The sequence below is a fragment of the Eleutherodactylus coqui genome, chromosome 2 (assembly GCF_035609145.1).
Source record: "Eleutherodactylus coqui strain aEleCoq1 chromosome 2, aEleCoq1.hap1, whole genome shotgun sequence".
Classification (NCBI taxonomy): Eukaryota; Metazoa; Chordata; class Amphibia; order Anura; family Eleutherodactylidae; genus Eleutherodactylus; species Eleutherodactylus coqui.
Genome location: NC_089838.1, coordinates 84,310,418 through 84,333,795, shown reverse-complemented (window position 1 = coordinate 84,333,795; position 23,378 = coordinate 84,310,418). Strand labels below are relative to the sequence as shown.

The window sequence follows — 23,378 nt, the reverse complement described above, 5'->3', positions numbered from 1 at the left end:
CCAAGCTGCCCCACATGTAAAAGTATATTGTGTTGCAAGGCAAAAAATAAGGTGACAGATTTCCTTTAAAGTATCCAAAGTTTGATCTCGGTCCATTATAGTAGTACAATCAGAGCAAAATAGTTTGTGCATCTGGTGTAAGCCCCGGAGCGTCAGTGGGGACTGATCACATTCACTGTTGATTAGCAAAGTATGTGAGGTCATATGACAGGTCAGTCACTATAACATGTAGAGGAGCCTGTCAAATAACTTATTCATTGGGTATTCACAAAAACCAAATTGAGGATAGATAGAAATTATTTTCAAAAGGTGATCGTTCAAAAACACAAAAAACTAGAGCATTTGGGCGAGATTTATATTTATCTATATTAAAACTGTTGAAATAGTGGATTTGTGGCCATGTGGAAATGATAGAGACCAGGTTCTTTTACCTAGCTTTTGTTCCTAGAAAGGTAGGGGTTAATTGACCACCAGCCTGCATCCCAATCAGCCAACATGTGTTCCACATCTGTTGGGTTTTTGGTCAGGAGGAGTGCGGGGGCAGACATGGGATTACTTCCTAGCAGGAGAAGCTGAACACAAAGCCTTGTGCTCGGAGACGGCCCTCTGTACCAGCTGCCCTGGGTCGAACGTAGAAAGGAGAATTCTTTGTCACTGTTGGAACCGTCAAAGAGTCGGAGCTTAACCCCTCCGCCTGGTAAATGTAATTGGAAGATGGTCACATTCATGGAGATAACGTTACTGAAGTCTTGTAGACCGATTGTTGCAAGTCCCGCAGGTAGCCGACGGGGTTAAGAGCTTTCTCATTGCAACGATTCTAATACATGTGTAACTAAACATGTGAAAGTCTCGATGCAAATGTACAATGACTGGTTTTACCGAGAGCACAGTCTGTCTGCTGTTTGTACGTGATATGGGACACATTTACAGAAATTGCATCATTGTTTCACAGCATATAGAACGCTTTGCCGAAATTCCAACCGCCAAGTCCTTGCATCTGCCTATATTACACTGCAGTGCCTGCGTCTAATGTTCCAGCTCACATCACAGGCATCTAATGTGTGCTATCCACTCTGACTATAAAGGACATACACAGAGCTCCATCTCTCAGTAATCACAATACCTAAAAGAAAAAAGTGGAAAGTGCCAACATCATACAAATATAATCCTTTCTAATGTAGCATAATAAAAACACTTAAAGGGGTTGTACCAAGATCACAGGTTATCCCCTATCCACAGAATATGGCCTATAGGGATTAATATACTGATTGGTTGGGGTCTCAGCACTGAGATCCCCTGACGATCTCAAAAACGAAGATCCTGTGTCCCCCTCTGTCACTACGGGGTCAATTCTCCCCCCGCAGTGATGTCAGAATGAATGTAACACTGGCCGAGCATGAATGGTTGGTGCTCCAATCATTTAAATGGGAATGATGGAAATACGCGAGCGACACACTCTTGTAACTTCACAGTCCAACTGAAACTGGAAGGAGTGTCAGTGCACTGGTGTGACCAGCGCTCCAGTCTACTCTTCACTGCAGGGGGTGCAGTAACCCCACAATGAGGAAGACGGTGGGCACATGACCCCACCCCCGTTCTGGAGATCAGCAGATCTCTCAACAGTAAGATCCCCAACAATCAGTAAGTTTTTCCCTATAACTTGTAACCTTGCTGCAATCCCTGAGTGTCACAGACAAACCTGAGCCATTCTATGGAGTCCTACATACCACAAACAAATAATACCCCCATATTAATAAGGAATCCAAATCCAAATGTATGTTATTTAAAAAGAAGAAGCAGATTTGGGGATTTCATTACAAACAAACCACAAAAGAGAGGCACACAATCCGCACATCACTGAAAAGAAAAAATACTCATGTTTTTTTTTTAAGGGCTCCTGCCCACGGACGGATATTTGCAACTCGGATCTGCAGTAAACAGTGCCCACAGCATGCTATGTAAAAGTGATTCTTCCTGCAAACTTGCGGAAATCGTAGCATGCTCCATTTTAGTGCAGATTCCGCACTGACGGCTTCCATTGAAGTCAATAGAGGCCGCCCGATTCACGGCCCTTTTGCAATCACATTACAGAAAGGTCGCAGATTCCGCGTCATGGCTAGGCGTTGACGCAGGAAAAGCAGGAGTTTAAAAATAAAATGTGAGGCGCTCGGACCATCTGCAGTACAGATGAAAAATTAAACTAACAGATATGCGCAGATGCCGCTCCTCCCGCCCTGCCACGTACAGGCAGCCTAAGTGGTTTTGTGGTACATTAGCAAAGGATTATATTTGTAGGATATTGTACTGTTTTTGGTCTTCTGTTCATTGAGCAGCCTTTGTATACATGGACATAGGTTCCTCAGTGGGTATATAGTGATATGGCATGCTTTGATGATGTTGGTCTGGTGTCCGCTGATATTGTAGGTCTCAGTAATCACAGTGGCAAACAAGATTGAAGAGAAAAGCGGATTGCCAGGTTGTGTTTTTCAACTACAAGGAATGAAAACGTGCTAACGAAGATCGCTTGGGCACAATAGCAAATGTCAGTATTGGCCAAGTTCATGCAAAAGTATAAATACTCATCCCTGCTGAGTCTGCAAAAAATGAATGTTCATCTATGTATATTTCCATTTTTTTACTGCTGTATGTCAGCAATTTTTCACATTCACAAAAAATGCAAACCTGAAAACACATGATTTTCAATAGTTCCATTCTCATTTGCGATGTTTTCACTCACTCCAAGTTGCGCTAAAAAAACTGCAATATCGCCCCGTGTTTTCAATAGAGCCGGCTGCAGCAGCGCCTGCCCCATTGAAATCAATGGGAGAGCATCACAAAAGAGCTTTGGAATCTCCCATAGTGAGGAGAGAGGGGGGTGGGCGGAGCTACAGAGGATCTATTACATATCTCCACATATTTGGAGATAGGGGGCAGGGCTAGAGGGCTTTCCTGAGAGTGGGGGGCGTCGCTAGAGAGGGCGGATCCTCTCTTGGTTAGAGAAAAATCACTAGCAGAACCCCTTTAGCCCCGCCCCTTGCCCCCGCACTCGGGAAAGCCCTCTAGCCCCGCCAGTGTGGAAGAGCCCTAAGGGCAGATTCAGACGAACATACTATTCTCCCTATATACGACCGTTATAATCACAGCCGTATAACGGGACAAAACAAAACCACTGATCTCAATGGGATTTTAGTGGTTTTGTTTTCACTAGCTCTTTTCCCAGCCCTATCTTTACCGCACGTAGTGAACATTGCGCATGTCCGTGACGTCAGACTCCCAAGCATGCGCAGTACCAATGGCAGCCCATATGTGGTCTCAGTTGACTCTCTGACAGCATGGGCTGTAATGCGTACAATGTTGCAGGAGACTCTCCTGTGTGAATGAGTCCTTACAGTGTGAAATCGAGGATTTTTTTTATTGATTGAATAGGTCTAGTGTGGCAAATATTTTGTTGAACTGCCTAGTTCTGTGGTGCCAAGGGTAAGGATTACTGGACATTTGCAGATAAAAGTTTTTTTCAACTTTTCTCAAACAGGAAGCCCTGGAAGGTTCAGTCTGAATGTAACACTTTGTGTATACTGCCATGTAAGCTCATTAGGGGCTGATCCTTAGGCTACAGCAGGGAGTAGAAGTCCTTCCTTTATGATCCCCATTCCTTTGGATACCCCCTAGGGTTTGGCTAAAGTAAACTGCCATAAAAGCTGTATGTGTGTTTCCAACCGTACTCGTGCATGTGTGCCCTGCTGCCACCTGTTGTGCCAGGCTCCCTTGATTCCACGTGCCTTCCATGCACAGCAAGAAGAGATATAAATAAAATGAAACTGTCACGTTCTTTCTGATCATTTCCTGCCTATTATGTACGGATCATACATGGAAGACTGCGTGATTATTGGAAATAAAAGACTTGTTCCCACTGTGCATCTGAGTGCCAGGTAATGGTGGCAGTCTATATGTGCTAAAAAGGCTGGTATGATGTACTGAGATGTAAAGCAAGGTTTGCTTGCGTCTCCAATCTACTGACTCAGAGTTCTATGCACAGGCAGACAGAAGAGCTTAGTCACAGAAGTACTGAAAATTGGTCCAACGTCATACTGCTCTTTCATTGTAAAACAATGTGCCTGAAATAAAAGGATGAAGAGGAATGCAAATGTATATCCTGGCTGCATTACTAACATCCTCACTTGTACATATATAGAACCTCCGGCTGCAGAAGCTATTGATTTTCTTTTTTCAACCTTATGGTTGAACATTACTTGTAAGTCAGAAGCATAACAGCTTTAAAAAGTGTAACCCTATATACATCATATATAGCATAAAGGTAATCAATAAACCAGTAAGGTGAAAACAAGGCTTATTAACTTATGGGTTATACATGATAAAATGTCCTGTAAGTCTATAGAAAAAAAGAGGGAATGATAAACACTGAGTGAATGGCCTATACACTATTTTACCAAAAGAATCAAAGTATTTTCCATATGTTAATACTTAGTGGGGTCTCCTTCAGTCCCAATGACATTGGATACTGCCCGTGGCATACTTTCTACTATCATCTTACAGACTTCAGCTATATTTCCCTCCATTCCTCCTGCAAACACTTGGCGAGTTCTTTCAAAGAAGATGGATGATGTTCCTATTTCCTCACCCAACATTCCAGTTGATCCGAAAGATGTTCAGCATAGTTCAGGTCAAGACTCTGTGCAGCCAGTCCAATCATGGACATCCATATCCTCAAACCAACATAAACCAGCATTGGATTTGTGACAAGGCGCGTTGTCTTGTTGGAAGTATTGCTGACCATTTCAAGAATATTGCCACATTGTCAGCAGCACATTATTGTCTAGAATGTTAAGATACACCACTATGTTCATGGTTCTTGCCACTACAGCTGAGGGACCAAGACCGACCCACGTAAAACATGCCCAGCTCATAATGGAACCTCTGCCGTACCAAACTACTGGCACAACACACTCAGGTAAAAGGTGTTCCTCAGGCATCATCCACATCACTCAGATGGAGTAGTGTGATTCTTTACTTCATAGAACATTCTTCCATGGCTCAACTATCCAGTGCCCAGGCTCATTGCACCATTACAGGTAGGCCAATGTTTGCAGGATGAATGGAGGGAAATATCAGCTTAAGTGTATCAGTCATTATTAAGACTAAAGGAGACCCCACTAAGTATTAACATATGTGAATATGTTATGAAATTGCCCTAGCAATACTCCAGGTTAAATAAATGCAATTCCAATTGCCAAAGGCAAAACATACTAATTGGTAATGCTCCCTAAAATATAATGTAAATACTTTATTATTCAATGAATGGCTGTGATTAGTTCATCGAGCGCTGGCTCTGATTGGCTTAGCTGTGGTGCATGAGAACCAATCAGAGGTAGTGCTTCCTGGAGTCGGGTTTTTTCAAACTTCTGACTAGGAAGTGCTGAGGAAGAACTACAAGCAACTCTACCAAGGACCTAAGGCGGAGCCGGACAGTGCCTCTTTAGGTGATGTTTTGTTTTTTTAGGCAGCTAGGGCTTATTTTAGGGCTTTTACAGTAGGATTTCCTACTGTAAAAGTTGCATCGCACCGCATGAAAACTGTGTTTTTGTGCGATGCACCACAAAAGGAAGACTCCATAGGAAAACATGGGCTACAAAACCTTGCAAATCATGGCAATATTTAGCAACCCAATATTTTTTTTCTCTCGCAATGTAGCAGGCCACAAAACATCGCTAATGTGAAGAAACCCATTGGAAAGCATGGGCTTCACATACATGTCAACTGAGATATCCATTCTTCTCATTAAGAATAGATATTAATATTGTAATCCACCGGCAAAGCAACGTGTTACATATGTCTATGCAAATAAGGGAGATGGAACAATACCTCTGCAGTGCTACCTATTGGAAGGCAGCATTCCTGCAAATGCTGCCTCCTAAAAGGTGGCGCTGCAGAGGCATTGTTCCATCTCCCTTATTTGCATAGTACCCAGAGTAGCATAAATGACCTTAAAAATCTCCTCACTCACCTTCTAGGTGCTCTCCCTAAGCAGAAAAGCTAGCGGCGTTTCTGACATCTGTCTATGAAACTATTGCAATCGATGTGTCCAGAATACAATAGTCATGGGTCAAGGAAGTAGATGCAGTGCCCTGAAGGAACGACACCAGCAGGTGATATTAGAAGGATATTATAAGAAACAAATCTGTTGAATTATTTGAAAGTGCTGCAGATGAATGGTGGTCCTATATAAATGAAAAGCTCTGTTCACGCCTTCCATCACTACAGAATTGATAACCATTAATCATTTGTTACGTGTTTGACTGATCCGTTATGGAAGAAATGTCAAGAATGCAAAAAATAAAAATCACAGCAACAAAAACCAATACATTAAATTTATTTATTGTATCTACGCTTTCCCAAACCTTGCCCAAAAAAAAGCCAAATCCCGATCGCTTCCAGACAATCGTCTATGTCGTAGTAGCTGACAGCTATGCTTTCTCCGCACATACACACTGGCTTCGCCATAAATACACACTAAGCGAGACAGAAGCTGCAAGATCTAGTTGTTGCAGGAGGACAAATACTTGAGCATTGCATAGGAGGCAGGGGAGAAATAAGAAAGATGGAAATCCCACAAAGAACCCTTGGCAGTGTGTGCTCACGTAGAGAAGAGGATATTTACAATGTTATCCCTTGAAGCGCTGTAATACTATGTAGATTTATTGCTCTTTACATACAGAAACGGTTTCAGAGCTATTCAAAAGACAAGCTGTTACACGGCATGAAATACAAGCTGTAGAGAAAGGGTTAATCACAGGCAGGTAGGCAGAGATGTATGATGTATTTACAATGCTGAAACAGAAAGGTTGCAGAGATTGTGCAACTATTGGTCTGAGAATGCGCTGCATTGGGAGTGGCCAACATGACATTAGTTATGACATCATCGAAGTGCATCAGCTTCCATGTCGTCTTCCGAAATATTCGTCCCCACCTGGTCCCGCCCTGCTCTTCTCTGCTCAAGGCTTCACATTAAGGGAGCAGGCCGATCTTCCATGGTGCCAGTCACGCAAACGGGTGTAACGGGGGCTCTGAAGTTCTGTGATGAACTTTTCTCTGTATCATGGGAAGTGGGGAGGATTGGGATATGTCAAATGTAAGACAGGTACGAAATAAGACAGGGGAGAAAGAAAAGGAAGATATCAGACAGAAGTAGGAGAAGAACAGCGGACAAAAGCAAGTTCAGAGCTATTCAGCATGCTTTCACGTTATGTTCAATAGGCGGATTTTAATGAGCCCTTGTAGGGCATGAGAAAAGTGTACTTTACAATTGGCAGGCTGCACCATCACTCTATTACAGCCCATAAGTAATGTGGCTGAAAACTGGAAACCGCAGAGCTCTATGTACTACGTCCAATTGTGTAGTACAGCAACATACACAACGATAACCACAACTAAATGGTTCTCTAGACTCAATAACAATGGTTATCCTGTATGTCATGGGGAAACATGTTACTATTGCATCAATGGGAAGTTACTAAATCTTTACTCTTCTTATTCACTAGTCACTCAAACTCTATATAATGTATAGCTTCTTCTAGTGCACAGTATGCTGGGCAGTGCCCGACTGAGTCTGATCATCTGCCTGACAACAGGCCATGCCACTAGAGGTGGCCATAGAAAGCAGTGTGGTCATTGCCTATGCCATAAAAGCACTGGTTACCTTCAGGTTATTAGTACTGTTTCATTAAAAAGGGTTGTCCAGTTGTAAACCATTGGTAGCCTATCCTTAGAATACGCCACCACTAGTAGAGCAGCGGGGGTCTGCCGCCCAGGATCCAATCTGATCAGCTGGTTGCTCATGCACGGAGCCGATGTCTGCAGGAAGCAGACGACTCCATTCTCACTACAGAGGCCAGGCTTGGTGTTCCAGGCAAAGATCTGATTCATTTCATTGACAATTGTACCTGTAATACCAAGCCTGGCCACTGCAGTTGGAACAGGGCTGTCTGCTTCCCGGCAGAAATCAGCTCAGTGCAAGAGCCCACCGGCACAGGGGACAGCGGATTGACAGAGGTTTTGGACAGCAGACCTCTGCTGATCTACTTTTGATAGCCAATTCAATAGTTTACAACTGGATAACCCCTTTAATTATTAGGATTTGTGCTTGCATTAGGCTTAATGCATACCAGCGGATTTTTGCTGCGGATTCCACAGCAATGTCTGTCCATAGCATGCAATGTAAAATGATTCTTCCACGCACACTTGCGATTTCCGCTCGTCGAGGAAGAATCACAGCATGCTCTATTTTCGTGCGAGCCTCGCATGGACTGATTCTATTGCAGTCAATGGAAGCCATCTAACCTGCAGCGATTCCTAAATGTCAATTTTGAAATCACCGCGCACCCACGTCTTTGTTAGTGTGATATTCTCTGCACTGCGCATGTGTGCCGTCCAACACATCTACAGCACAGGGGAGAAAATATGCAGTAAGGTACGCGGGGGCCACTGGCCTGCATAAACGATGGACGATGGGTTAACAAGAATCGTTCAGTGTAAATAGCAGCCGTTCAGTACTGAACGGCCGCTATGTTAAAGCAATGGAGAGGGGCAGGGAGAGTGAGGAGAGAAATCTCCTGCAGCCGCCTGGTCCCCTGCTGGCCGTTCTATGAGCAAGCCAGCGATACTAGCTTCCGTGCAGCAGCACCACAGCGAGTATGTGCGGAGACGAGTGTTGGGCATCTTTGTCCGACATTAGTTTTGTCTAAATGGGCCTTAACCCTTTCCAATCGACTGCTTGACGTCTAAAGACATTCTGATTGAAGGCTGTACAGCTCCGATGTCGGAAGACTTCCGGCAGGGTATTTTTACTGTATATTACTGGCCGCTCTGTTGTCAGGGGCCTCTCCAGCATGTCACATACTGCAGTACTGGCTCTAGTCAGCAGATGGCACAATTGTATAATGGCAGAAAGAGAAAAACCCCTAGGAAACCCTGAATTCAAAATTGGATTGCAAAGGGTTAGGGCATTCAAGGTAAATGCGTGCATTTTAGAGTCTCATTGCCATGCTGCATTGAATATAAACGATGTCTCCCTTCAGCACCATTTTCTAACCTTCCTAGCTTCAAGGTTTAGGCCTCAGACTACATTCACACGGAAAAGAACGATATCGGGGCGAGAAACTCTGTCCAATACCACGCTTGCCGATGTACAATTTTCACAGCGATTAAGTGTTTTTCATTAAAAATCACTTTGCTTCTGTGAAATTGTGCTGAAGCAAAACGCTGCAAGCGGAGTATGCAGAGGACAAGTGGGGTGTCCCCGCTTGTCTTCTGCATCCAGCTGTTCCCCGCTCTGAGTGCCCTACTCTTCTGCATCCAGCTGTTCTCTACTTGGTGTGCCTGGCTCTTATACGGCCGAGCGCTCCGAGCGGGGTTTGGAGATCAGAGCTGGACCACTCTGTTCTTCATACCCAGCCTGTGTTCAGGGAGCAGGATACAGCTGAAACAATATTATCAGCTGTATCTCGCTGTGAATCCCTGACAAGGCTCATTATTGTCTTTCAGCACGCTAAAAGACAACGATAAGCGATAGCTTAACGAAAACTGCACGATGTCAGCGCAGTTACACACAACGATTATCGCTCAAAAGACGGCTTTTGAGCGATAATCGTTGGGTCTAAATGGGCCTAAAAACCCTTATGGAAGTTCTCATTATACATGATGAGCTATTCAGAAATTAGTTACATCAGAGATCTATCACAAATGTGAACGAGGCGGCCAGCAATCCAACCAGGGTTAACAACAGCTGTCTGCTCTGCAGCAGATATATATAGTTTCCAGGGGCCGGTGTTCCACTTAAAAAGGAAATGTTCCAAGTTTGTAATTAATACAGCCTAGCTAAACCATAAATTAAAGATATGCTCTACTCAGAAAATAGTAACTAGTAATCTAGGACTTCACGACACCCAGTTGATTTTCAGTGAAGTATGCTACAATCTAGGTATTGTGAGCCGGCAACTAACCGCAGACCTCCATCTGTATACCGGGCTTTAAGAACTAGTTCAGGATAGTTTTTTCTGCAGTTTCTTAAACTGCAATATGAATGCTACAACCAAAAAAAAAAGCACAGCCAGCACTCCTTAGTGGCATTCCAGCACCTACAGGCCAAGCACATCTGCAGCCAATCACATTCAGAGGGCATCACCCCCCCTGTCAATCTTGCCTGCACCAAGACTCCCTGGTGGCGTCAAGATACAATAATACCGACTGCTGCTACGGTGTCTCCTGTACACGGCATACATAGAGGAGCCAGATCCCTTCTCTTTTACGCTTTATTCACACAAGCGTTTTTACGAGGCTATGTAATCGCGTTTTCCTGCACGGCTGAAAAACGTGACCATATGAGGTCGGCACATGCGCAGTACAGGGGACACCACGACGTCGCTTTGGCGATGGCGTGGCCTCCTCTGCTGCGAATGTGCCAGACAGCACATGCGCAGTTGAGAGGACACCGTGCTGTCGCTACAGCGATGATGCAGCTTCTGCGGCCATTCCGCAATGATGATTGCGGAATGGCCATGGCATGGCCGGCTTCCATTTTCCCGCTATTTCTTTCCCGCTAGCGGAAAATCACAACTGATTTCTGCTCGTGGGCAGGAAAACGCATTTTTCCATAGCATGCTATGGGCTGGATTTGCTGCGAAATCCGGAGGCAGAATCAAGCTCCGGATTTCGCAATGCAAACCCGCCCATGGACAGGAGGCCTTAGATGGTGGCTGGGAGCTAATGAGCAAGCGCTTCAGAGATCCTGGCCACCCAGTAGAGAAGTGCATAGGGAGCTAGATGAGTGGAAGCACCAGGCATCTCCGCTTCATAGTGGAGGTGGTTGGTTGCTCTAGCAAGGAGCAGTAAACAACTTGAAAGATAGTTACTAGAGATGAGCACGCATACTCGCTAAGGCAAATTACTCGAGCGAGTAGTGCCTTATTAGATTACCTGCCCGCTTGTCTCTAAAGATTCGGCTGCCGGCGCATGTGACAGGCGAGTTGCAGCGGTGAGCAGGGGGAAGAGAGGGAGAGAAATCTCCCCTCGGTTCCTCCCCGCTCTCCCTCACCGCACCCCGCCCCCTGCCGAATCTTTAGAGACGAGCGGGCAGGTACTCGAATAAGGCACTACTCACTCGAGTAGTTAGCCTTAGCGAGTATGCTCGCTCATCTCTAATAGCTACAGCTTTTGAAGAGAAGTGGACATTTTTGTCAATGGGCGTGTAATGGAGGAGTGCTCGACATTTATATAGGCAGGACACTGGAATGGTGTTCTCCAGATTAGAACACCCCTTTAAGCTTGTTGCTTGTACTATTAATTTACAAAAGAAATTAAAGGTTTAATTACTTTTACTGACACTTTTAATTACACTGATATCTTCCTACATTCTGATTGAAGCTTGTACAGCTCCAAAGTCAGAAGACGTCCGACAGGGTATTCGTACTGTCTATTGCCAGCCACTGTCGGAGCCTCTCTAACGCACACGCACTGGCTTTAGCCAGCAGATGGCACCGTTGTATATCAGCAAAAAGAGAAAGCCTTTTAGAAAACCCTGAATCCAAAATTGGATTGGAAAGGGTTAAGCTTGCATACTGCATCCTATAACTCAGTCTTCAGACTGTATTGTGTTTCATAAGAGATTCTGGCCAACCTTTAATGTTAAAGCTGTACCGGGCGTATGAGAGGACTCACGGACAACTGAGGCTATGTGTTTGAGGGCCGCAGCAAGCGACTGATGCTTACCTCACCTTCTTCATGTTCTCATCATCAGGGTCTTGCACTGCAATCAGTGATAGCAAAGAGAAAATTGGAAGAAAAATAGAGAAGAAAATGAGAGGAATTGAGACAAAGAAAGGAAAACAGTATGCAAGCAGAACAAGCAAGCATTTGCAGAGTGTTTCCGTGTTTTACCGAAGATGTAAGCACAAATTGTATGGCTCTTCCTGTTCTTTCACAATGAAACGCAGAAAAGTCTATGACTAAGGAATTTTGCTATTTAATCCATTCTTTTAGCTTTCTATTTAGCTTGTCATTTGATAGCCAACATTCTTATGTCAGCCATCGTACATTGTCAGAGTACCATCTTCTTGTATTACAATGTTTAGAAGTAATTCCACAAAAAAATCACAATGGTACTTCATTTAGTTATATATATATATATATATATATATATATATATATATCAATTTCAGACTAGAAGATTATGGACGTGAACTGGTAAAATTATGTATAAACCTAGGCTTAGACGAGTGTAAGATTACCGCATATCACACATGCGATATATGCAGATGTAATACATGGTAATGCGCAGGCAATCAAATACATTACCGTACCCAGTTCTGCTCACATTTACGTGTAGGAATTGCGTAATACACGAGCGCAAAAAGAAAACGCAGCATGTTCTGATTTGCTGCGTATTACACGTGAGGGAGCTCATTGCTCTCTATGGGTGCGTAATCCATGGTGTAGAACAATATCACTGTCAAACGCAGTAATAGGCCGGTTACCGCCGACTCCACAGCGGTAAAATCCTGCGTGACACACAGGGCTTTATGCATACGGCAGCGTGAGCCCGGCCTTGATCATGAACATTTAGTCATAAAAAGAAAGAAATAGCTACTTTGAACTATTCCTAATAATGCGCTGTACTCCAGCTCCCCGAATGCCGCCAGCAGCAGAGTCAACTGACATTTTCAGTCTGGTTGCCGTGATCCTATGCAGAACATGTATACAATGCTGACGGAATCTGGTTTCTGTTATATTGTTCAGTGAAAGAAAAAAATCCATGTGCTAACGTAACGTCACAAAGGTAAAAACCCTATCCATGTACCGCCGTACCTAGTACAGACTAGAGAGGGAACTTTAATTACATGTATGCAATGTATGCTATACATATATGTCTTTCTCTTCGGGATCATGGCAGCCATAATGGAGAGATGCTTGTTTACATGATGATGCATTGTTGATGAAATACAGTATGTTTCTATCAAATACTTGTATAGGTAGGTACGCTCCTGCATGGCACACATGCTTTCACAAACCTAGGTTTTGATTTCCTTGAAAGGGATGTCCCATGAAAATATTGTTTACTGTTAAATGCAATCCATAATTAAGTCTAAATGCAAGAAAGTTTTATAACAAAAAAAAGTTTAAATCCCCCTAAATTCTAGGACTAATGTTAGAATAGCGCCACCTGCTGTTTCTATTCCATGTTCAACCCAGTAAATGTTCTGCAGTGGTCACACAAGCTCCACTGCATATGTGAAGGGATCCCTAGTGCGGCATGTTGGCAACTTTTGAAGCTCCAGCGCCTTCTCTGCTTTTTAGAAGAAATGCTGAGTAAGCGCAGTTGTGGTAATGCTGTCTCACTTTCTTATCACTTGCTCAGCCTGCCTACTGGAATCAAAGAAGATGCAGCAACTTTAGAAGCAGCCGCTCACCATACCAGAGATCTCTCCACATACTCCATACAGCAAAGAGAGAAGCAAGACCGAGCCTGCGTGACCACGTACAGGACCGAGCCTGCGTGACCACGTACAGGCCCGAGCCTGCGTGACCACGTACAGGCCCGAGCCTGCGTGACCACGTACAAGACCGAGCCTGTGTGACCACGTATAAGACCGAGCCTGCGTGACCACGTACAGGCCCGAGCCTGCGTGACCACGTAAGGCCCGAGCCTGCGTGACCACGTACAGGCCCGAGCCTGCGTGACCACGTACAGGCCAGAGCCTGCGTGACCACGTACAGGCCAGAGCCTGCGTGACCACGTACAGGCCAGAGCCTGCGTGACCACGTACAGGCCAGAGCCTGCGTGACCACGTACAGGCCAGAGCCTGCGTGACCACGTACAGGACCGAGCCTGCGTGACCACGTACAGGACCGAGCCTGCGTGACCACGTACAGGACCGAGCCTGCGTGACCACGTACATGACCGAGCCTGCGTGACCACGTACATGACCGAGCCTGCGTGACCACGTACAGGACCGAGCCTGTGTGACCATGTATAAGACCGAGCCTGCGTGACCACGTACAAGACCGAGCCTGCGTGACCATGTATAAGACCGAGCCTGCGTGACCACGTACAAGACCGAGCCTGCGTGACCACGTACAAGACCGAGCCTGCGTGACCACGTACAAGACCGAGCCTGCGTGACCACGTACAGGACCGAGCCTGCGTGACCACCTTGAAACATTTACTGCGGTGCACACAGAAGGGCTATTCAAAAGAAACAGCAGGTGGTGTTGTTCTAACATTAGTCCTGGAATATTTGGAAATATAAACTTTTTTAATAAATGTAAATACAATAAATGTTTTAATTATGTGCTGGATGTAACTATAACCCATGTTCTTCATGGGACAACCCCTTTAAAACTCCACTATATCCACAAGATATTCTATGGCCTACGTACCATTACATAAGTCCAGGCAGTGTGAACTAACAACAAATAGTGTTTAAATCCAGGATTACGTTTCATTAAAGGTCCAGGAATATTCCAGGGTGTTGTTTGCAATAGACTTTTGTTAGCTTGGTTATATGGGCACATCTATACAGATCAACTTACTAAAATCTGTGCCAGTGAGCTGTGCCAGGATGCGGAAGGAACGGGACTGAGTGGTCCCTGTACGAGGTTTCCAGTCCTCAGTGTCCTCTATCAGCCTCTTTTTACTGGAGTCATTGGGGAGGAAGGCGGGCTGAGTGTCCATCCTAAGAGAGTGTCTGGTACAGGACAGAATGTAGAAAAGGAGAGGTAGAGAGAGAAAGACAAGGACACAGGTAAGAATGAAAGGAAGATAAGAGTTACTCACAAGACACAGCCACCTTCACAAAAGTGTGCAGAACTGAAGATCCCAGCACCTCTCTTAGTAGTTGTGATGCACTTACTGATCGTCTAAGAGAAAGGCGTCAAGGGAGGATTGGGTCAATCCGTTTATGGCCTTGGAAATGTTCTGCTCTTTGGGGGTTTTGGCAACCCTGTGAGAATGAAGAACGTTCCGTGCTCAGAAAGTAGAAACACTCCAGGAAACTGCACTCTACACATAGCACGCTAATCCTTATCCATCATGCAAGGGAGGGATACAAGGTGGAATGTAGCTACACCACACGGACACACAACAAGGAAGAATGCTTACTGACTTTTCTACGGTTTCCAACTGTAATGCAAAGGCAGGGGCAAAGAAGAAGGAAGGGAAAGAGAAAAGCAGAGGAGAATTATGTAGATTTCGTTCCAGGCAAACAAGTTTTCATTTTCTTTCTCATGTGTCATTGCAATTGCACACATCCAATCAATTAAAGAAGACCTTGATGTAGTTATTAGCTATAGGGATCCTCACTGCCATCTGTACAATGCAAAATGGCCTTTATGAAAAACTCAGGCACAGCATATGGAGCACAGGACTATATAGAAGCAAGTTCCCACAAATGCTGTAAAACCTGTAGTGGTCTTCTGCGACAAGATGCACCGTTAACCTCATCCTCTCCCCCCCCCCCCCCCCCCAGGCTTTGTTACATATAATGAAGAGCGGAGTGTGCTGTTCTTCTGCATAGCAGTTTTCCCTAAAAAAGTTCAAATGTCTTTTCCGCACTTGAGTCCCGGCGGTGATCCCTGGGCTTATAAGTAACACTGTTCCAGGAGCATCCTTACACGTGAGCTCTCCAATAATGCAATGCTAAATTGCTACTGCACAAAGCTCCCTCTTCAAAGCAATTAGCTATGTGCTCAGAAGGTGGAAGTGCTAATGACAGCTTTTATGAAGGTCTCACCTCCAGGAGAATGAGAATAGCTGTAGAAATTGTATTATGAAAGACAGAAAATACCTGCCTGGACTGAAGGATGTGACCAGCTCCAATATGTGCAAAGCGTCTGTCACGGATCCTTCAGCCTGCCAGCCCCAATATAGCCACAGGTCAGATTACTCCAGCCCTAGTAAGGCTCTGGCAAAAGGTTTGAGTGCAGCCCCCCCACCCCTAATACACAGGTCAGAACATGGAAAGGAGGGGTACAAGAGACCCTGCTTCCAATTACACTGCAATTCATAGAGTAAACAAGACAGCAAGAAGATAGCTGGAAGCAACCCAGGAAAGTACATAACTTCCTAGCAGAGCAGGGAGCAAACAGGTCAATAAGAAAACAAGTTGCTCTTTTGTTGCTGTTGTGAGCAGTGTTTAATAGACAATGTAACTAAATGCAGGACAAACACAAGACCATTAGCGCCCCCTAGTGGCAGACATGAAAGGTACATTGGTGATGGTCATTTCATTTTTAAAGTCTGCTGGTAATTTTTCCTACTGGATCTTACTGGGAATAAAACCAGTAGCCAACACTGCTGAGATTTATGGGAAATGCTCATTCAATGTGTGCTTTATCCTAATCGCTCATTGAGAGTATAGAATATTTAATCCTATGTTATAATGTAAGTCTTTATGCTGGAAGGGGATTAGCGCCACTATTTCCAGAGCTGGACACAGCTTTTATATCAAGAGTAGAATACCCACCTCTATTAGCTCAATACGTCATAATGGGGCAAATGGCTAGAATGTGTCTAAACGCAAGGAACATTTTAAAGGCATGTTCATATGGAAAAATTCCCGCCTCTAAAATCCGCATCTTTTTGTTGTGGATTTTCGAGCAAATCCGCTTGCGGAATTTGCAGTCAATGGGCAAAGTCTGCATATGGAAAAAAAAAACAACAAAAAAACACCTTTTCCATTTCCGCATCCAGAAGTGACATGTCAGTTATTGATGTGGAATAGTGCAGGAACACGATTTTCCGTAATGGAATTTCACATGTGAATTTTGCCCATTAACAAGGCAAATTCCGCCTTTGGATCTGCGCCAAAAAGCTGCAGGTTTTGATGTGGTTTTTCAGGCGGAAGTCACAGTGGGAAATTCCATGACAAATTCCATACCCTTAGGGTACTTTCATACAAATGGAATATTTCTGTAATTCGAACCTAAAGATGCATCTTAATCTGCTGCTGTGGATTTCCATGTATGCGCGGATTTTGGTGCAGACTGTAGTCCAAACGGATTAAATATTCTGTCCAAGTGAAAGGTCCTTTATAAATCTTCTCCTGCCAGGGCATATTCTCTTGATGAAGAGATACCCCAAATGTATCTATCAGAGAGCCGACTAGACAATGCATACAACAGGTGAGTCCGAGTACACACCTTGTGTCTGAAAGTAGCATTAAAGACAATTAGCGCAAGAAGTGAGGCTTTTAATAAAATAGTGCAGCTATCAAATTAACTAAAATGAATTTATATATAACAAAGCTCAAAATACAAAGGAAGACACTAGTAAAAATTGTGGTGAGCTGCTGCGAAAGGCATGTGAGAATAGAAATCCAGCTACCCGTATACACACTAGATAAATACCAGCAACAAGTCAATGGATCCTCCAGTATCAACATGCTAGACTGAACTAGCCAATCAGGAAAGACCATAGTTGTCACTTGGTGATTGGTTGATTGCATTACACACATATAGTGTCAATGCGACCAAAAATCACCTTTTTAGTTGGTGTTCACACATCGCTGATTTGCTGCAGATTTTCCTGGATACATTGACACTCCTGGTGCCCACTGTGAAGTTTTTCCAGAAGTCAGTGTGAGATTACATATATTATACAGTGCAATCTATAGTTTACAGCACCGACATGGGGCACACCTATCGGAAAGCCTACATACATTTAGTCCCAGTGGACGGTCTGCAGCCAGTAGATTGCATAATCAGCTCACTAGACTTTGTACATGACTGTGAAAGCAGCATGAAGCTCCCACACAGGTCAGTCCGATGAGAGAACAGTGCCATCAGCTGGACGGATGTGGGAACACACTGGTGGCAGCAATCCACCCACAAAATACTAATATCCCCTCGGGCACATTATGTGTTACAGCGTAAGGTGTGAAATTAAGGTATTGGATACAATGCACAGCAATTCTATAGAATGCCTGAAGACGATGCAGAAAATAAAGGAATACATCAATAAGTACATTTTCTGGGTATTCTGTAAATTACTGAGTTTCTTACTTTAGGCATTGTTTGAAGGGGCAAACTTTTATTGCTTTTGCACATGCCCGTCTACTCGCTCATAGGTCAACTGCAACACAATAATCCACCGGAACTAGGATGACTCTCTGATGTGCATGGGTTTGGCTCAACTTTACCCGGATAGGTGATATTACGGGGGGGGGAGGAGATTGAGGATGTTGAATTTCAACGCCAGATCCTTTTGTCCCCAGAAAGATAAGCTGTCTGACAGTAGCTTACCTCCCCAAATACATGACAGCTGATCATTCGTGTGTGGGGCAGCTGCAGAAAACAGCCCGGTGGCCTCTAGTGAATGCAGTATTTTTAAAAAAGACATGCATGGACACTGTGTGCATACCTGTCCGGGTTCAGGCAGCATGAACCTGCTGACCGATTCTCTTCAATGAAGTTTCCCCTGTCTATTATATTATACTTTGCCAAATCTAAACCTAATTTTATACAATACCGTAGCCCCGCTAACTCTTAAACCTATGCAATGCCTAAGGTGTCCTAATACTAATTCTATACAATACCCTTGCTCGTTAATAAAAGTGCCCCCCCCCCATTGTTTATTGCATTATACTTGCCAAAAATGCTAAGCATTCTATAGAATAACTAAGCATATCCATAGGTAAAGTATATACGCTCATAATAATTCACAGACTGAAAAAGTTAACAATGATATATTCTGGACCTTTCCTATAGTTGGCCTATCCTCAGAATATCACTAAATCCAACACTATCCTAGGATAGATCATAAATAGTTGACCGTCGGGGTCCACCGCTCAGGATCCTTGCAGATCAGCTGATTAAAAGGCTTGCTGTTAGTGCCGATAGTGCTGGAAGCAGACAGCGCTGTCCTTCTTGCAGTGGCTCAGGTTGGTATTGCAGGCACAGCTCCCACTGAATTCATGAGCTATGGTGCCCCTGTCCTTCCTGAGAAGCTGATTGACAGCTTTTATCATATACACAGAAGATGAAGAAAGCTATCAATCATCTGCAGGGATACCCCAGCTCATGAATATCTCGGAATCAGTGCTAGAACAGTCAAACACTAATTTTATTAAAAAAAAAGGTCTGCTTAAAAAACAGTATATTTTTTGCAGCGTTTGGCTAATATGACAACAGGCCTGGATGTGTGATCTGCTTTAAATAATGTCTAACCCCCATTTCTTGCTGCTGGACTATTTGGTAAGGGCTGAAGAGAAGTTTCATGATAACGGTCCTTGGCCGCTCTGCGGTCCTCCATATATATGAATCATTTCCATGTGTACAACAACCTGAAGGATACAGTCTCTTCATATATACACACTGTACATACCTACATATTTGCTCTTCTTGACTCTTTGTACAGTCCAGCTCCTTGTCAGAGAGACAGACCCATTTCCACTACTATAAAATTGGATCAGTCTCTTAGCCAAGAGGTGATGGCTTTTGAAAACTAATAAAAGCTAATGGAATTGCAACGGCTAATGGTTATCAGATTTACAGAGAAATCAGATGGATTTAATTCCAATTGGCGGCTTAAAAGGGATAAAACAGCTGCATCCCAAATGTGAAAACCGCATATTGTACTGAATGTCTCTAGTACAATGTTGACATGCAATCCATTTCCCCATAGGATGTTGTGGTGACAGCCTGACGTGTTCACACTCTGGCATAGAGACTACAGTTATACGGTATGGCGGTAGAAGCATTATGCATCCAGGATATGCAGATACAATCATGTAAACCTCACATGTTTACATTGTAATGGTGAATAACAGCAGGGGAGTCACAGACATTGCTGACCGAGGGGTAAGTTGGGTCGCTCTGTTTTTTATGACACATTAAAGTCCCCTTGTTGACAGTTTCTTGCATTACCACCGGGCCAGCGCCCTGCTGTGACATTAACAGAGGCATGAGCATCACATTACACTTCCATGTGGGATTCATCCTGTGTCTTCCAGATTACAGAAGAGAGAAGACCCATGCAGAATTCATTTCCTATGTTTGTGTTAGAGAAACTAGTGCCACCGACATCAAAACGTGTGCAACATTACACGGCCTAATGATGCTTTCCACTACATGCACAGAACATCGATTCGCTTTCTGGTCCCTGAACTAAGTGAACTGGGAAAAAAAAAGCATTTTGCAGGGAGAGAAATATTTTAACTGTCTTGTTTTGGGTTTCACATTTTTGGTAAATGTAAAGAAGTGTGTGCTTTTTGGGAGGGGTAACATCTCTCCTTAGGGAGAGCACCAAGAAGGTGAGTGAGGAGACTTATAAGGCCATGCAAGCTCCTCTGGTTAATATACATCTAAGGAAGATGGAACAATAGCCCTGCAGCGCCACCTATTGGATGGCAGCATTCCTTCAAATCAATGCTTGACCCTTTATACAGGTCTGTAGAGCAATGATTGAGAATTGAGAACCAAGCCAGAATCCATGCACAAAGAGCTGTTTCGGGGTATTTGCCCCTCATCAGTGTTTAGTAGGATCCTGGCTTGCCTAGTGAGAGGCTTGACATTGCTCTACAGACCTGTTTAAAGGGTCAAAAATTGATTTGCAGGAATGCTGCCATCCAATAGGTGGCGCTGCAGAGGTATTGTTGCATCTTCCTTATTTGTACAGGCCGGTTGTATTCTGTAAGTGGCCGTGGCATGTCACAGCTTCTGCAGTCATTAATACATGACAACTTTAGAAAGTTTGAAAATGCATGAGAGCAGGTTTGTCACATTATGCAATTCTGCCATAGTCTTTCTTTAAAGGGAATGTATCATATTTTTTCACTAATTAAAACGACATACTGACACACTTTGTTTTCTACTAATGTTTTTATTTTCTACATTTTTTTATTCTATTTTCTCTGTACAAGTCATCTTACCTAAGCTGGTGCTTTGCTCAAAGAACACCAAACCACATAAAGAGTAGATCTTCCCATATGGTTTGTTAGTTTTCTGCCCGTACATGAGGGGCAGGGGCAAAGCCAAGGGGGCAGGGCTCAACAGGCGGCCTATCAGCAGCTTTCTCTCAGCAGAGGAGAGGGGTGTAAATGTAGCTCTATCAGTTTTAAGAAACAACAGCAATCAGAAAACAAACTTTGATGCGGTTGCCTCAAGTAGTCTGGAGGCAGGACTATCCATGACAGATGCAATGCCCAACCAGCTATCAAACAGGACTGGGGAGCAGCTCAATGGTCAGAGGGATGTGCACTTCATAGAGAAGGCCAGCCTCCAGACCTCTGATGGGGTGGCATTAAAGTTTTTTTTCTAACTGTTGGGGATCGCAAAAGCATTCACAGAGGTACATATACCTATCTGATCAGCTTCTATGAGGAGTTCTAGACTGGATTGGGGAGAGTCATTAGATCTTGTATATTTTGACTATGCAGCACAGTATCAAACGCTTTGGAAAAGGCTGGTATATAAAATGAGAATGCTTGGTCCTGGTGAGAATGTGTGTAAGTGAAGTGGGTAACTGGTCAGTGATAGGCAGCAGAGGGTGGTTATAAATGGTACATACTCTGAGTCACCATTACTAGTGGGGGGGGGCAATACTGGAGAGGATCACTGTTACTAGTGGGGTACCACAGGGGTCAATTTGGGGCCCTATTCTTTTTAATATACTTATTAATGACCTGGTAGAAGGATTGTGCAGTAAAATCTAAATATTTGCAGATGACACAAAGCTATATAAAGAAATTAACACAAGAGAGGACAAAATGCGGTTGTAAATGGATCTGCATAAATTGGTGGATTGGGCAGAATAGTGTAAAGTGAGCTGTAATCCTAATTAATGTAAGGTTGTGCACATAGGCAGAGGAAACACATGTCACCATTACACACTAAAATGGGAAACCACTGGGTAACACTGACATGAAAAAGGACTTGTCGGCTTTAGTTAACTGTACACTTAACTTGAGCAACAAGTGTCAGGCAGCTGCTACCAAAGTAAATAGGATCATGACATGCATCAAAAGAGGTTTTCTGAGACTCGCAAAATTTTCTTAATATTTCTCAATTTTAATTACAAATGGGAAAAAAACAGGGTCAGAAGGAGGGAATGAGGGAGAAATTGCTACCTTATTTTAGTTTTCTATGGTCAGTGTTACTTTGACTGCATTTCAAAGTTATGCTTTCCAGCAGTAACATGGACATAAGAAACCTATCTGGAAATGATGAATTATTTTCTATGGGGAAGTGTTCTAGGCATTTTCTAAGAGCTGTGTAAAGGTCATTGTGCAGGGAGTGGGGGAGATGAGCTGTGACCATCACATTGTGTCATTGGTAGATCCTGTGTATCCGCTTTGCTCTCTATAATAAATGTTGTAGAACAGTTGCTACCCCTTTTTTCTTTTGATTCATATGTACTCTCATTTTCAACATTTTTGGGCTTTAAATACATGTACATAGAATAAATACAGTTTGCATTAAAAAATTCCAGTTCAAAGGAAGAGTTAACGAGAAAAACAAAACACAATAGCTGATTAATAACATAAAATCACCGCTCTCAAAAAAGTTTAAATTGCTTCCTACAAGCATTCAACAATGATAAAAGCATTTGTAACGCAAGACAAATTTAGATCTTTGAACACGTGAACACTGATTGCCGACAAGTTTCTGTTTTTAACTATTCAAACGGAAAGAACATTTCAAAACTTTCACCCATTTTAATGTGTTTATTATTCCTGAACCTACCGATGCAAGAAAAAGTGAATTCTGTGGAAATAGATTACGGCATTGATTACTATTAAAATGTGGTCCGATTAGGTTTGTCTATATTTGTACCTTAGATAGCCTCCATGTTTTATTGCGCAAGCATCCATAGTGCTGGAAGAAGTGACTTCTGAGAGCTAACCGAGAAATAGTATTTCAATCAAGAAGATAAAATAGAATGTATGGGTTTCAGAGGTGCTTCGCCAATATATAAAGACACACAAAGCCAGGTTACTGTCAAATCTCTGCTTCTTAAGAAGAACTGGTGAGTGTGAACCAAGCAAAGAACTTTCAGAAAACATCCGAAAACATTTTACAGAAAAGAATTGGCAAAGGGTACAAAACATTGCCATGATTGGTAAGGACGTCAATCCACAGACAACATAATCCATTGCTAGAGAAAATTCACACCCAAAGCACACAGGTAAGGTAACTAAAGAATGGTTGAAAAAAAACATTGTTTTGGAATGGCCAAGTAAAAATCCTGACTTTAACCCTATTGAGATGCTGTGACTAGACTTGAAGAAGGCTGCGTACACAAGGCATCCCAGAAATATTGATGAACGGAAACACATTTGCATGGAAGAATGCTATTACTAAACAATGCAAAA

At 43.5% G+C, this 23,378-nt stretch overlaps 2 protein-coding genes across 2 annotated transcripts in view; both read right to left on the bottom strand.

The window, feature by feature from the left end:
- The window catches only part of PDLIM7 (PDZ and LIM domain 7), a 109,430-nt gene that overhangs the window by 23,237 nt on the left and 62,815 nt on the right, over positions 1–23,378 (bottom strand). The window lies entirely within an intron of this gene.
- LOC136613152 (PDZ and LIM domain protein 7-like) lies at positions 6,378–21,021 on the bottom strand. Its single transcript, XM_066594006.1, has 7 exons — positions 20,937–21,021; positions 15,801–15,880; positions 15,174–15,190; positions 14,922–15,011; positions 14,602–14,756; positions 11,782–11,818; positions 6,378–7,107 (listed from the first exon to the last, which is right to left on the bottom strand). The coding sequence occupies exons 1-7, from the start codon at positions 21,019–21,021 to the stop codon at positions 7,011–7,013; spliced, it is 561 nt and encodes a 186-aa protein (XP_066450103.1). The 3' UTR covers positions 6,378–7,010.

Excerpts from the sequence above, each read along its gene's own strand:
- LOC136613152 (XM_066594006.1), bottom strand. The coding sequence starts at position 21,021 with ATGTACGGGCAGAAAACTAACAAACCATATGGGAAGATCTACTCTTTA. Across the intron at positions 11,819-14,601 it reads GCTCACTGGCACAGATTTTA|TGCAAGACCCTGATGATGAG; the intron begins GTAAGTTGATCT and ends CACTGATTGCAG. Across the intron at positions 7,108-11,781 it reads GAGAACATGAAGAAGGTGAG|AGAAAAGTTCATCACAGAAC; the intron begins GTAAGCATCAGT and ends CCCATGATACAG.